This window comes from Dipteris shenzhenensis, chromosome 13, assembly GCF_047967505.1.
Source record: "Dipteris shenzhenensis isolate YYH24624 ecotype China chromosome 13, Dip_SZ_1.0, whole genome shotgun sequence".
Lineage (NCBI taxonomy): Eukaryota > Viridiplantae > Streptophyta > Polypodiopsida > Gleicheniales > Dipteridaceae > Dipteris > Dipteris shenzhenensis.
This window is the reverse complement of record NC_141608.1, coordinates 41,959,094-41,973,827: the sequence shown is the minus strand read 5'-3', so window position 1 is coordinate 41,973,827 and position 14,734 is coordinate 41,959,094. Positions and strand designations below refer to the sequence as shown.

At 41.2% G+C, this 14,734-nt stretch overlaps 1 protein-coding gene across 1 annotated transcript; it reads right to left on the bottom strand.

Annotated features, from left to right (window-relative positions):
* Positions 1-459: 459 nt before the first annotated feature.
* Positions 460-3,830, bottom strand: LOC147895420 (uncharacterized). Its single transcript, XM_087383492.1, has 3 exons — positions 2,351-3,830; positions 1,743-2,131; positions 460-1,322 (listed from the first exon to the last, which is right to left on the bottom strand). Exons 1-3 carry the CDS (start codon positions 2,469-2,471, stop codon positions 735-737), a joined length of 1,098 nt encoding a protein of 365 aa, XP_087239618.1. The 5' UTR covers positions 2,472-3,830; the 3' UTR covers positions 460-734.
* Between the last annotated feature and the right edge of the window lie 10,904 nt (positions 3,831-14,734).

Here is a 14,734-nt window from a genome sequence, read left to right as displayed (position 1 = left end):
ATATTAGTTTAAGGCCAATCACAACCAATCCAGTTATAGTCAGATCCAATTACGTAATACTACTACAAAGATCAGAAACGTCACCATGCACCCACTTTTGCAAACAACACATTGTGCACTAGTGCAACGATAAGACTTGTGGAGTCACAAATGCAAATATCACATCGTAGTCTATATTTTCCTTGTGAGTGTGAAGTTGGAAGAAGTTGAGAACAAAACTTATGCACCTTCCTATAGTACTTACAAGTCCCAAAGAACTTCATGGAACATTACATGATATAGCAAATAACATGTGTATCAAACACATATTCGAATGTAGGGAGCCACTCATGTTTTGGTCTTGAAAACATAAAGGCCATAAGTTCATACCTCACAGGCTTCTTCCACTTATTATATGCACAAAAACTCATGAGAGAAAGAGAGAGAGAGAGAGAGAGATTCTGTTGAGCTCGCTCGGAGCGAGCTCAATAGGGTTTATTGCAAAAGTTAATTAATTTGAGAATCTGAATCTGTCTCCCTCTACTCCCACTCGAGTGTATGGCACCAGCTGATGCACCACATCATATGTGTATTTGTGCAGATATTTATGTGACGAGGGATTCAAAACAAGGATGAAAAGAGAGAGTGTAGAGAGAGGGGAAGTATATTATAGCTAATATAGATTAGGAACGATGAATTACATGGTGGTTAGCCTAATCACGGCCTAAGAAGCTGTAGAATAGCCTGGGTTTGGCTCAAGCGTCGTGATGCCAATTGAAGCACAGCATGGAGTCAGTTCCTCCATGTTGATCCTGATCGAGAGAGTGAAGGAAGTAGTCATTGAAGAGATCTTCACGTTGCAGAAATCCTTCTTCCATCTTCACGACTATCTGATGAAGAAGCTGAGGACTGCATAGCCTCTCAGCTAGCGATACCTTGGCTGCTGCATGCTGATAATACTGCTCTCCCTGAACGTACTTATCGTTCTTTGGGCTCCTGCTCGCAGCATCTACAAGCTCGGTTTGATCTGAATCACTCGAGGCTTCGCCTTGATCTGATCGACCTCCGCCTTGTTGTTTCACCTGCTGCTGCTCCTTGGATAAGGCGTCGTCGCTCATTTGCACACTCGGACTGCAATTGTTGTAAACATTATGGGTCCTTGTCATTGGAGCTGGGTGTTCTGGTTGGTGCAGGCCTTCTTCAGCTGGCGTTTGATCTTCATCCTGCGAGATGTGGTCGTGCTCAGGATCCTCCTCTGGCTTCAATTTGAGGTTGCTTGTGCCGGCAGCGCCTCCACCCTTGCCGGTAGCTTGTCCAGCCAGCAAGTCTCTCAAGCGCGCAACCTGAAAGTTTTCAATGGCGAGACAGCGTCACCCACTGGACGCAACGTGAGAAGGGAGGTTTCGCGCACCGCCCAACAGATGCACAGGCAGTACCCGGCTTCCAGTCCTAGACTAATGGAACGGAAAGGACTAAAACACTAGACTAATGGAACGGAAAGGACTAAAAGCCTTTATCGAATTGACAGTTGAACAGTGGACATTCAGTGTTTCATAAAAAAAGCTGACCTGCTGAAGCCATAAACAGTGTTAGAACCTGAAGTTATTAATTCCCACGGGCCATGGCTTCAGTTGAGATGGCCACTCCAACATCCAGCAGAGCTATGGCTGAAGTTTGAATTGCATAATCTCTATCAATCTCTCTGGCATGCACGCGTTAAGTTTTAACACGCTAAATTCTAATAGCTAGGAGCTCGGATGTACCTCTGCTTCCAATTTGTCCCTCTCCGAGCGAACGGCATCGTATTGAACCTTCAGGATGTCGTAGTCCCGTTCCAATTGCTTCGTCTTGTACCTGGCACGCCGATTTTGGAACCATACAGCAACTTGCCGTGGCTGTAACCCCAGCTCCTGCGCAAGCTGATTCTTTCTCTCCGGTTCCAGCTTGCTCTCTATCTCAAAGTTCACTTCCAAGGATTTCACTTGCTCGTTCGTAAGCCTTCGTTTTTTCTCCACATGGTGGAAGTTGTGATCGATATCGATTTCATCATCGTGATCAATGGTTGACTCAGTATTCTCAAGCATCCCATAAAATGGATGCCTACCGCTGCCCCTAGCTCGGAACTCGTGCAGACTGCTAATTAGACATGGGCCTGCAAGAATCGGCATACACAACCATAGATAGAGATCATTTCAAGGGGACGTTCCACAACAAACTACAATCAGTAATTTCTATAAACGTACGCCTAGTAGCTCTGCAGGCCTACTAGTACGTGGCCGATTGGGTGGGTGCAATATTGAAGGGCAAAAACCTCAAGCAAGGCCATAAAAAATCGTTTGCACCCTAGAGGCACATGAATAAGAATTGCAACCTGGAAGCATGTGCGATGGACCGGGAGGTAGCATTGTGAGCCTTGAGTCTTTCGTATTGTTGGAGTTTTTCATCAAATAGCTGCTAGTTCCATCAGGTGGTCTTCCGCAGTTGAGAGCCATTGCCTTCCTGTATGCTACAGTATCTATACTAAGAGAGAGAGATCAGAAACTTCTGCAGCCGACAACCCACAACCGCGTCGGTGTCATGGCTTGGGTCTTGCATTTCTTGCCCTGGAAACCGCTGGAGAAAGAACCGTGAAGAAGAACAGCTGTAAACGTAGTTAAATGCCAATCAAGCTTTGTAAAAATATAAATTCATAGAACCCGAACCGCTGCTAGGATGGCGGAAAGTAGCGCACAAGCCGGCAGAGAAGTAGAGCAGTGTCAACGGGTGCGAAGACATGTAGTGCAACCTTGGTCAGAAAGTTGGTTCCGTCTTCACACTCCAGCATATTACTAGTGGTGAGAGATCCAAGCAGAAACTGCATGGGAAAAGGTTGGAGCCGAACTACGAGCTGTTGAGTAAGCTTTTGTAGGAAAACTCCGTAGAATTGGATGCCCAAAGTTCCTATAACATTCTGGTGATGTGGTGTTGCGCTCGGTGACTGCTAGGGAGTTAACGTCGTGTGAAGTGCAGCTTCTCGCATGTCTCATTCAAGCAGCTGGCGTCGGGGAGGGCACTCAGGTGATAAAGCAAAGAGAGGTAGCACAATTGAGTGTCTGGGGAGTAAATCAATGCATCCAAGAGCGTAGGGAAGGGTCGCGTCCAGTGGGCTAGTGCAAGTTCCAACGGTGAAACTCTGGGACTCTGGGACGGAGCTTACAAGAGCTTCTGACACACATCGAGGACGTCAGAAACCGTAGTGGAATTCAGTAGATGGCAGCGAGATAGAGATGAAATGAAGGGCGGGGCCGAGGGCAGGGACTTGGGCGGTCTTAAGAAGGAAAATCAGAACCGAGGAGACGTACTACTGCGGCAAAGTGCACACCCGAAGAGGCAAAAACAGACCCAAAAACCAGCAAAACGAGAGCGTACAGATCAGGGAAGGAAAGAGAAGGACGAGAGAGAGACCGCGGTTCAGAGGATGATTCAGGTCATAGACTGATCTAGCTTGCTCCTCTGCTGCTGCTCCTGTTGTTGCTGTGGTGCTAAAAGAATCAAGCATGGACGGAGCTGGATGAGCGTGATGGCAATGGCTGGCCAGCTGGTGAAGCTGAGGTCGTCTCTCTCGCTGTCGTGAAACTGTAAAAGCGAGTGGGAAGGAGGAGAATGGACGGAGGAGCGAAGCGCGCAGGTGATCTAGGAAGCTGCAGCTATGGCGGAGAAGGACTTGGACGATCAGATCAGAGCAGATGAGCAAGATCGCAAGCTACCATAACCCATAACTCAGAAGAAGAAGATGAAGACGAGACGATATATATGATAATATTATGAAGATAACTATGAACGAAGAAGACGACGAAGAAGAAGCAGCCCAATTTCCTGCACGTATACTTGCTTATTTAAATATATCAAATATACACTTTTGCTTTACTTAAATTCCTCTCTTTTTTCTCCTCCTCCTTTTACCTCTTTTGACTTAGGCTTATCACACGTCCTCATACCCAACCTCTCTACTCACCACGCATGGGTTTAGGTGAGTTTAGGGAGACATGGGTTTAGGTGAGCATGGGTTTTAGCTAGCTGATGATGCTCCCAACTTGCCAGTCACCATCCCCCATATGTGCCTAGGCTTTCTCTGCAGCATAAAACATAGCAGCATTCTCATCATCCCTGTGAATGAAGGCCAGCATTTCCTTCCTTGCCTATGCATAGATCCCATGGACGGTTGCTGTGCGAACTTCACTCACACAGGTGTGCACAGATCCCATGCACACCTGCTATCTCCTAAACACAACATGCATCCACTTCCACAACTTGCACTCGTGGCTGTAATGTGCACGCAAATTACAATTGCTCACCTTAGGGAAAGGCTTACATATCGTGGATTGTCCACCTCTTGCACTTTCAAAGGAGGAGAATTGCCCAACAAGGCCTCTTTCCTCCTTTTTAAATAGAATACACCCACCTTTTTTACAAATTACACTTGGTACATGGACATTGGAAACACAACCAAGATTCTTCTTCATCCCTACCCACAACTTTATGTATTTATTTCGTTATATAAATATCTATAGGGAGTCATGTATCATATCTTCATTTTATACCTCTAACTTCTTGAAAGTTCCTAAATGGGAACTCCCATTCAAAGCTCATTGGGACTTACTATTGCATGCCCACCTTCCTACCCTCCCTTGTCTCTACACAATCCTTGCCACCCATAAACCCCTTTTTCTTTGTTGTACCGTGATTCCCACTTCGCTTGTAGTTTGTCGTGCCCCTTGCTAGAATAACTTATGTCCTACTCCCTGTCTCACTTTCTTCTTGTGATGAGTATCCATAGACTTGCGTTCTTCACTTTTCATAAAGCCTTTATGTTGAGCTATTTACACTTATTCCTTTCATTTTTGCAACAAGGGATCCAATCTTGAGGTTCATTTTCACCGTACCATAAAGTGAATGGAGCTATCACATTCTTGTAATCGATTGGTTCCACCACAATTTCACTTTCCCATTAGAATCTAAATTGTTCTAGATTTTATTGCCCCCTCAAAAGCATAGTAGCTCCACGCAATTATCAACCTTTCAAAAAGTAAAGAAGAAAGATTGTATCTGCCCTTTTCGTTCACCTTCATTGACTAGTGAATGGCACGTATTGTTACATTTCTATATAGTTATTCATTTCATATTATGCGCAAGTCCAAAATTTTGACTCCCATGATTGTCAACATTTTTTTGATCTGCCATCATTTGCTAGAAGCTTAAAGTAAGCTTAAGCTACCGTGATGGCCCAATCATTAACATTACTTTCATAATTGTATTGTGACTCAAAATATAGCTACTTATAAACCCTATCATAAAATAGTGTAATGTCAATGTCACTTATGTTTCCAAAGGATGCAAAAACCATTCTATATCATAGTTTCTTAAATGCTAGTGCATTTTATAGCTCTTTGGCTATACTAAAACTATTGGATTCTAATGCCTACAAGTCCTTGCCTTTTGCTTAAGAGAACTACAACAAATTTCAACCTTGAGATGCTACCCAAATGTGATTCTTTGTTGCTCGGCAAACCTCATTGATTCCATAGATTTTGATGAGGGGGCCAAAAATACGGGTGCTCAAAAGGTATAAACATCATCTTTCAAACGTGAACTTTGTGTGTGTGTGTGTGAGAGAGAGAGAGAGAGACACAGAGAGAGATAGAGAGAGATACACAGAGAGAGAGAGAGAGAGAGAGGTCTGTGTGTGTGTGTGTGCGCACACATGATATTAGGTATTAGCTTATCACACAGGTGACATTTCGTTGCATCTTCTCGAAGTGTCTTCCCACTACTATTAGCCGCCACACTTAGTGGAGAAGACTATAAATTGCATTAATTAATTTGAATAAGTGGTTTCACCCAAAAAAACAAAAAGATATTACGGTGTTAGCTTTGATGGGACTCCAAAAGGGAAACATGTGGATATAGTATGCACACACATAGCAGTCATGTTTGGAGTCTTTCAATGGGAGGAAGATCAATTGAAAGAGCGAGGAGAGATCCTTCACCTTCAAAGTTGGTGTAATGTAGTGGGGGACAAAGAGAGAGAGAGAGAGATTAAAAGTTGATGTAATTTAGCGGTGGATACATCGAGGGGAGAGGAGAGAAAGAGAGAGAGAGAGAGAGATCCTTCAAAGTTGGCATAATGTAGCCGTGGAGAGAGAGAGAGAGAGAGAGAGAGAGAGGTCCTTCCAAGTTGGTGTAATGTAGCGGTGGATATAGCTAGAGAGAGAGAGAGAAAGGGGGGAAGGGGGGGGGGGGGGGAGGGGGAGGGGGAGGGGGGCAGAGGTTACCTTTAGAGAGTAGAAAAGGAAGGTCTAAGTTAGAGAAGAGAGAGAGAGAGAGCCAGGAGAGGCGGGGGAAAGGGCAGGTCTGATTTTGTCAAAAAGGCACACCATTAAGCGACAATTCGCGCGGTCATGCGTAGTGGCGACCGGTCTTGAAGGGCCAGGCCCAGCAAGGGGCGACAAAATGGCAGGGTCGTCGTCTTATGCCCTGCCCCTCGGGTGGGCCCACCCTCAGCGGCCCTTATGCTCCCCATATGTCCCCCCGCACCTACCAACTCACATCCCGACGCACCCGTGACGTTGGCCACGTGGGCCCGCACCCCGACCTAGTACGACGGCATAAATGGGTGGACGGGTCTCTCCAATCATAGTGCGCCACGTTCCGCTGCCCGGGCCGCCGCTCAATGCAGGGTTTCCGACCCCCTACGTGCACGCCAAGATACGGACCCTTGTAATGATTGAGACGCCAATCAATAGCGGGGACCAATCGCCACGTGGGCCCCTCCCCGCAACCGTCGGCCCCACTTGCCCCTCCAGCCCTTTCCCACTTCAATGTCGGCGTATTCGCTCACGCCACCTACCTCTTAAATTCTCCCGAACATTAAATAAAATAAAAATCCCTATTCACATATTCCAACAAAAAAAGAAATAAGAAATAAAACTTTTTTTTGAATTTCCTCCCTCCTCACGTCCCGTATCCCGTAACGCTTCCTACATTTTTTTTTTTCTTCTCCCATAATATACAATTTAAAAAATAACCCTAACATCTTATTCTTTTTTGAACGCCTAATATTAAATTAAATCAAGTATATCTGCTCCCATTCTTTTGGCATGCAGGCTGTAGCCCTATGCACTTCCCCTCCACCACCACATGTTTTCCTTTTTTTTAAATTGGGCATGAATATTCCCCTCCCCAACCTTCCCTTACCCTCATTCTTAGGCCTTTTGTCGCACCTTGCTCAATGGCACAAGTGTCCACTTGAATGTATTCGAAAGTATGAATTGCTTCTGGATAGCCTTATCTTCTCTCTCTTGGCAAAATGAATTTTCAGCAAAAAGGTTCCTCACAGGCTTTAAGTGACCCTAGGAAACCTAATGGTTCAGTACTCTCTTCACACGCATTTGCACAAAAATTATCCTGACTTGACAATGGCTTATTGCTCAATATTGGCCAACCCCTCATCAAATATTTGAAGCAATGAGAAACCTTCCAACATAGGCTTCTCTTAACCTAATCTCACTTGCCAAGCAAACACTAAGTAAAGGAAAATGTATTCATCAAGTCCAGTAGCTCTTAGAGGAACAATGAGACACTTTGTTTTTTGTCTCATAATGGGAAGCCACCTAGCAATTCTATATTCGTATGTATAGGTATATAGAACAACTCTTTTCTAATAATGTCAGCTTATGTGCTTGGTCTCAAGGGGGCTCTTAAGGAAATCTTCTATTCTCCCACAATATCAACAAGTTTCAAATTGAATTTTCTTCCTAATCGTTGGAAACTTTTGCTTACATACATCAAAATGCAACCCCCGGTGAAGAACATTCTTGTTTGGTAAGGGATTTGACCATAACATGCATACATTGGTTAGTTTATAATTATAAAAGTTTGCAAATGAAGAACTATTACAAAATGTGTGTATAGCACAATGCTCTTTCATGTTTAAGATGATTGTGACTAGTTTTGTTTCTCATTAACCATTAATGTGTGACCTAGCTCAAGTGTTAAGTTTACATCAAGAAGAATATCTTAAAAGTGTGCACTCTTAATGAGCTTATAAATTGGTTGTCTTTTATTTTTCTATAATTATACAACCATTTGGTTCATGGAATATCAATACAGGTAAGAAAAAATACTATCTTGACCATTCCCATTTCACAAATTAAGACTTACATTTTATGTGGAAAAGATGCCCCTAGATATGTTTTTTGGCTCATCGTAGCTTGTCTGTGCTAGGCTTAAGCTATTGTTTTATCATGTAACTGCCCTCATTTATATGCCAAGTTCCTATAAGTGATTGGTCGTAATATTTTGAAATCGTACTTGTATCGATTCAACAACCATTTTAATGGTTTGGTCTTTTATAAAGTCAATTACTTTTGAAAAAAAGGTTAAGGATTTTTCTCTTTTAATTCAAGGAGATCCTACACAACAAAAGTTTTGCTCATTTCTCTATATTATAGTTCTATTTCAAGAAAAAAAAAGGTAAGGCTTGCCTTGAGGGGGTTATTTTACAATGAAGCCCTGCACTACATAATTTTAGCTCATTTTTTTACTTATTTATGAAATTTTGTTTGGAAAAGGATCATGCATCAAACAAAAATGTAAGGGCAATAGTATTTGTGGATTCAACCCTTAGAGGTCATTTTTTAAAAAACCTATTAAGAACCCAAAAGCAAGCATGCATTCAGAATACTCCCATAGTTAACAATTACAAATTTTAACATACTTGCTCACCCCCTCCATAAGAATGGATTTTGAATTTGAAGTTCCCCCAAGGAGTTGTAACAAAAATGCCATGAGTATGCTATGCCAAGCCTTAAATTCTTATATGGTGGCATGCAAGAAAAGAAACCACAAAAAGGTTCAAAGGAGACAAATAAAAATCGTAGCACTGGAAAAGTGAAACAACTATTTTCAGTGAGATGTCAAAAACCCTAACCAATTGAGAGTTGTATAGTATTTTAAGGAGCCCTATCAAGGGCTATCAAAGAGACCAAGTGAATGGTAATAATGCCCTAAGGCCAAAAGGGAAGACCAAATGGTCTCGAGACAAATATGTTTGACTTGAAGCTGAGCAAAGTTTATGAGGGCCTTGCCAAAAAGAAAAGACTACACTATGATGGGGAGGATGAGGAACTAGTAAAATCATAGAAAAATATACCCTAGAAGAGGAATAAAAACTCTTATTTAGCAAGTATTAATAAAGGTAGCTACAGAAAAACTTTATTAGCTTTCTAGATGGATTCAGTTATAGTTATAACCACATATAGTTATCAGGCTAAATCTCTTTTGTTGGATTGGCTTTTTGTATATTCTTCCAAGGATAATTACTTTCAGAAATGGGTATCTAACCTATCTTATGATGCTATTTGGGTATTAAAATGCTCCTTTGACCCTTCAATGGGTAACAAGGCATGATTTGAAATAGTTGTTGAATAAATTCTTACAAGTATTCCTATATCACTTTTCAATTCATTCTTTGGATGATAATGACTTGGCTTGGATCAAGTTTTAACAAAATTTAGAGACTATGGAATAGCCATGATCTTCTATTTCTTAGTAAGCAAAGTGTGATATCAATCCCTTTAGCCTCATGCCATGGGATTGCTAATAATTGGGAGATTATCCTAGGTATATTAGAATTGCTCATCCCTAGAACCAGAAAAAAGTTTATAAGACACGCAAGGTACTATACAAGAATTTTCTTTTAGGGTAGAAAAATTAGTGTTGTATTGATATATGTTGAAAATGTACAACAAGGCAACTTGAACCTTCTTTTCTCAAAAGTGCATATTTACTTAACCCAAGAGGCTAGAGAGTTCTTTCTTTCAAGGGAGGATACATTAGGGGAGAAATGGGCTTTCAATTAAAGGCCCTCCAATAAGTGTTTACTAATCTCAAGGGATTAATGAGGGATTTGAGGTGCTCTCTTTGCTTGGAGGTAGACTAATATAAAGGGCTTGCCACCTAAGGTTGTGCAACATACCATCTCAATGATGGATGGCATTAGACTGATGAGGCAAAGGCCCTATCCTATGAATCCCAAATATGCGATGATCATGAGGAAAGAAATACAAAGCTCATCAACAAAGGATTCATTTATGAGATCAACATATGGACTCATGGGTCTCTCCCGTTGTCATTGTTCTAAAAAAGAAGAGTAAGATCCGAGTATGTGTCAATCTAGAAAAGATAAATGTTGTGACACAAAAAGGTCCATTTCTGCTATCCTTTACAAACCATGTGCTACAAAGAGTTGTAGGACAGAGGCGTATACACAACAACACAATACATCCATAGACATGCACACAGACGCATTCTCTTAATTTAAAAAAAAAGTTACAGGCGCATCTATTAGCACATCTACAAACCCACATCTATAGGTGTGTCTATATAACATACGAACGCGCCTATAGACGTGCCTATAGATGTGCTATTAGACAAGCTGCAGAAATTTAAAAAAAGCAGAAAGACACGCTAATAGATGCTTTGTAGAATATTTTTTTTTTAAAAAGCAAAATTTTGAGTGGTTGAAAAGAATGTTGTGTATGTTGTGTGGTTGTAGGAATCCCATTTCTACAATGTGCAATTCAATTCTTATAGCCAATCGCATTTTAATTAGCACGGTTGGCATTTTAATTAGCACGATTACTTGCACGTCTATAGCCGACGATTACAATTCTGAATAAAACATTACAACTCCAAAACATTTAGTTCACAAGGCATTCATTGATAGTACATTGCATAAGGAAATTGAATGCCAAAAAATAAAAGGAGTGTATATTAATTCATAGCCCAAAAAGTGCTTGTATATACATGTAGCATGAAGCCAAGCCACTTGTGGCTTCAAGTACATAAAAAAAAAGGAGGAGTGTATACACAAGAGAGGCACGAAGACAAGCCAGTGGCTTCAAGTACAAAAAATAGTAGCTAGAACTACTTTTATGACTAATATAAGTCATCCACGTCCTCACTCCCTTCTTCATCACCTTCTTCCTCCTCAGTATCCTCGCCTTCTTCCACCTAAATATCCCTAGGGGCCTGTAAACGAGGGACATGTATCAATGTATGAAAAATCAAATCTTTATTTATAATAGGATCAATTGTAGCTTGGGTGTAGCCAATTGCGAAACTGTTTTCGGGGCCATTATGGGGCCATGACGCAATGCACTTTTGGGTGAATATTTGAATTTTGTGCGGACCCGGACTCTCATCGAAAATTTTCTGATGTCATGAAGGTGCATTGGCATAATAATGAGACACAATCTATTTGTTCAGAACACCGCATAGCTCGACACATGGCATCTCTACACTGCTTCGTGCAGCGCAGTCTCTCGCCTATGCTGCCTGATCACTTATTATCGCATAGACTTTTGCTATAGCTTTGCCACCTGTCACTGGGCACGCACGCACGTAGATCATTAAAATTGAAGGTTGGCTTAGACAGACCACCGGCTGGTTCTTGCCATAATAATTAGATGAAATCTATCATTTTGAACACCATTGCACTACAATCTCTAGCCTGACCACCTGTCATCATGTAGCCTTTTGCCACTTCTTTGCCTATAGCCCATGCAAATCATAGGTTGGCTTAGAGAGACCACCGTGCTGGTTTTTGGCATAATAATGAGATGCAATCTATCATTCTGAGCATCACTGCCTTAGTGTAGTCTCTGGTGTGACCACCTGTCGCCTCGAATTCAAGGTTGTCTTGGAAAGACCACCATGCTGGCTCTTGGAGTTATAGCTCCATTACCTATTTTTACGTATTATGAATGAAAGCCACCACACTAGTTCTTGGAGTTATATATTTGTGTACCAAGAAAATGTATTCCGTTGTGCAACCAAGCAAAATGTAATTGATGATATGGCGCTTGAGGGGTCCCCTTTAGGGGCAAGGGTAGGCGACCCCTCAAGGGCCATATCTACGTGCATTATGCAATATCTAGGATGCCACTGGATAGAAATGGCATGTCGATATGGCCCCTCGGGGGGGTCACTATATATAAACCCTCTATACCACGTGCGTTCAAGGCCTATTTCTAAAATCCCTTATCTGTAAATTTTTCATTAATAAAATGTACCCCTTTTCTATACAAATCTGTAAATCTTTTCCAAAACTATTTTAAATAGTCCCTTATGTATATTTATTTCTGTAAATTTTTGAAATAAAAAATATCCTTCTGTTGAACTCACGTGATAGGGTTACATATGATGAGTGACCCCCCCGAGTATGGCCCTTGCTCCTAAAGGGTATCCCTCAAGGGCCATATCATCAATTGCATTTTTTGAAAGTTTAATTGTATTTTTCTAGATGTATCTCCATGCAACCACAACAATGGTGGGGTCGTTGGAGTTATTTTGGCGCTATTTTGGTCATAAACCAAGGAAATTGTAGTCCTTCTTTCTTGGTATTTTAGTCCTTGTTGTAGTAAATATAAATGATGGCAAAAGTATAATTTATCGAGTGAAAATTGAGCAAAAGAGATTACAATGTACATTTATGTCCAATAACAGGTTATATAAAAATTATCAACTTATACCAAGCAAAAATTGAACAGAGGATCTTACATTTATAAAAACTCAGCAATTGCTGAGAGCGTTAAACAGATGATTACAGGTAGCGGCCATAACCATTTAAATACAAATATAAAAGTTAACAACATTGCATACTGAGAGCCTCAAATTGAACAATAAGAGATTACATAAATGCCTTAGAGACCAAAACATTACATCCAATGAGCCAAAAGATCATTGAGCTCACCCAAAAGATTACATCCAGCCATTGTTGAGAGCCTCGTCTGAGCAAGAGGAAATTTGTATAACTCATTTTTCCACCAGTCTAGCTTATTCATTAAAAAAATTTAGGGAGCCAAAGGAGGATACAATGGAGAGGTTGAAGACCATGCACATTGCTAGGACTCAGATTATGGCCCCCCCAGTAAGTCGAGCACAACAAGACAAAGCACCTACATACGTGCACACAGACGCATTTATTGAACTAAAAAAAACTTACGGGCGCGTCTATTTGGACATCTATTTGTGCATCTAGAGACTCGCATCTAACAACGCATCTATATAGCAGACAGACACACGTATAGACGCGCATATAGACGCGTAAATAGACGCTCTACTAGAAAATTTAAAAAACAGACAGACGCATCGTTAAAGCGTGTTTAAATGCATTCATAAACAGGCTTATAAACGCTTTTATAGATGTGCAAATAGACGCTCCTCGAATAGACAAATGCGTATATAGACGCGTTTATAGATGCTCTGATAGACGCGCTACATAATATTTTTAAATTTACAGAATGCTGTGTATGTTGTGTATGCTATGTAGTTACACGAATCCCATTTCCACATTGTGTAATTAAATTCTTACAGCCAACCACATTTTAATTAGCACTCTTGCAAGCACGTCTATAGCCGACAATTACAATTCCAAATAAAACATTACAACTTCAAAACGTTTAGTTCACAAGGCATTAATTGATAGAACGTTGCACAAGAAAATTGAAAGCTCAAAAAGTGCTTGTATGTACATATAGCACGAAGCTAAACGTCATGTGGCTTCAAGTACCAAAAATAAGAGGAGTGTATATACAAGAGGCATGAAGCCAAGCTAGTGGCTTTAAGTACAAAAAAGAGTAGCTAGCACTACTTCTACGACTAATCTAAGTTCTCCATGTCCTCGCTCCCTTCTATGCTCCCTTTTGCGCTCCCTTCTCCGCCTCCTTCCTCGTCTTCTTCCTCGTCTTCTTGTGCAGGGGCCTGTAAACAAGGGACAACATATATCAATGTATGAAAAATCAAATCTTTACTTATAATATTGACATTATTTAATTACTTTCAAATACCTCGAGGGACGCTCTAGTAGCCCGGATATACTGCTCCTCAGTAATCAACCCGTCATTATAAAAGTGCCTCCGTGTATCTCCTTTGCGATGGTGGTGATGGTAGGCTGTCTCGACAGGAGTAGGGTACCTGCCCAAGATATCAAGCTGCAAGATGACACATTTTGCGGAGTGGTTAGTACAAAGAAACAACCTCCTAATAAACTATATAAACAATATAATTTGAGATTGATACTTACAAATTGGGCCTCCCATGATTCAACACCCCCTGCTCTAAAATGCACACTTCCATATTACTCTGCTAGTGCCTGCCTCTTAAGCGAAGATCTTTTATTGCCAAGTATCGTAACAATCTTTGACTTAGCCCATTTATCTGTGAACTAAAGATTGGGGGGGTTAGGATACCTAGAGCGAATAACAGCGAGGGTCTCATCAGCCAACCTCTTTGGCTGGTCTTTGTAGTTTATGAGTGACTCTCCTGAGGGCTCCTTAAAGTATAAGCAGCCCTCAAGTTCCTTAGAGGGAAAAGGTCAAATTTGAAGAACATAGGCAGGCCAATTAACAACTAGTATGCCTATCTGATTTATTTATGTTTAGCAAAAAAAGGTTTTTGTATTATGTCTCAAAAGACAAGATACAAACTTGAAAATCCAAATACAGTTGGTTCAACTAGTAAAGCTAATGAGAAATATTCTAAAAACAAGAAATACAAACGTGTAGAGGCATAAATCAATACATCCTTGCCCATTTGGAGCCAAATGTGAACTTCATGGCCATGCCACATCCTTTGGATTGTACCCACAGAATCCATCTAGGAAGCTGTCACAACAAGAAAAAGCAACTATAGATGCGTCTAATAGACGTGCAAA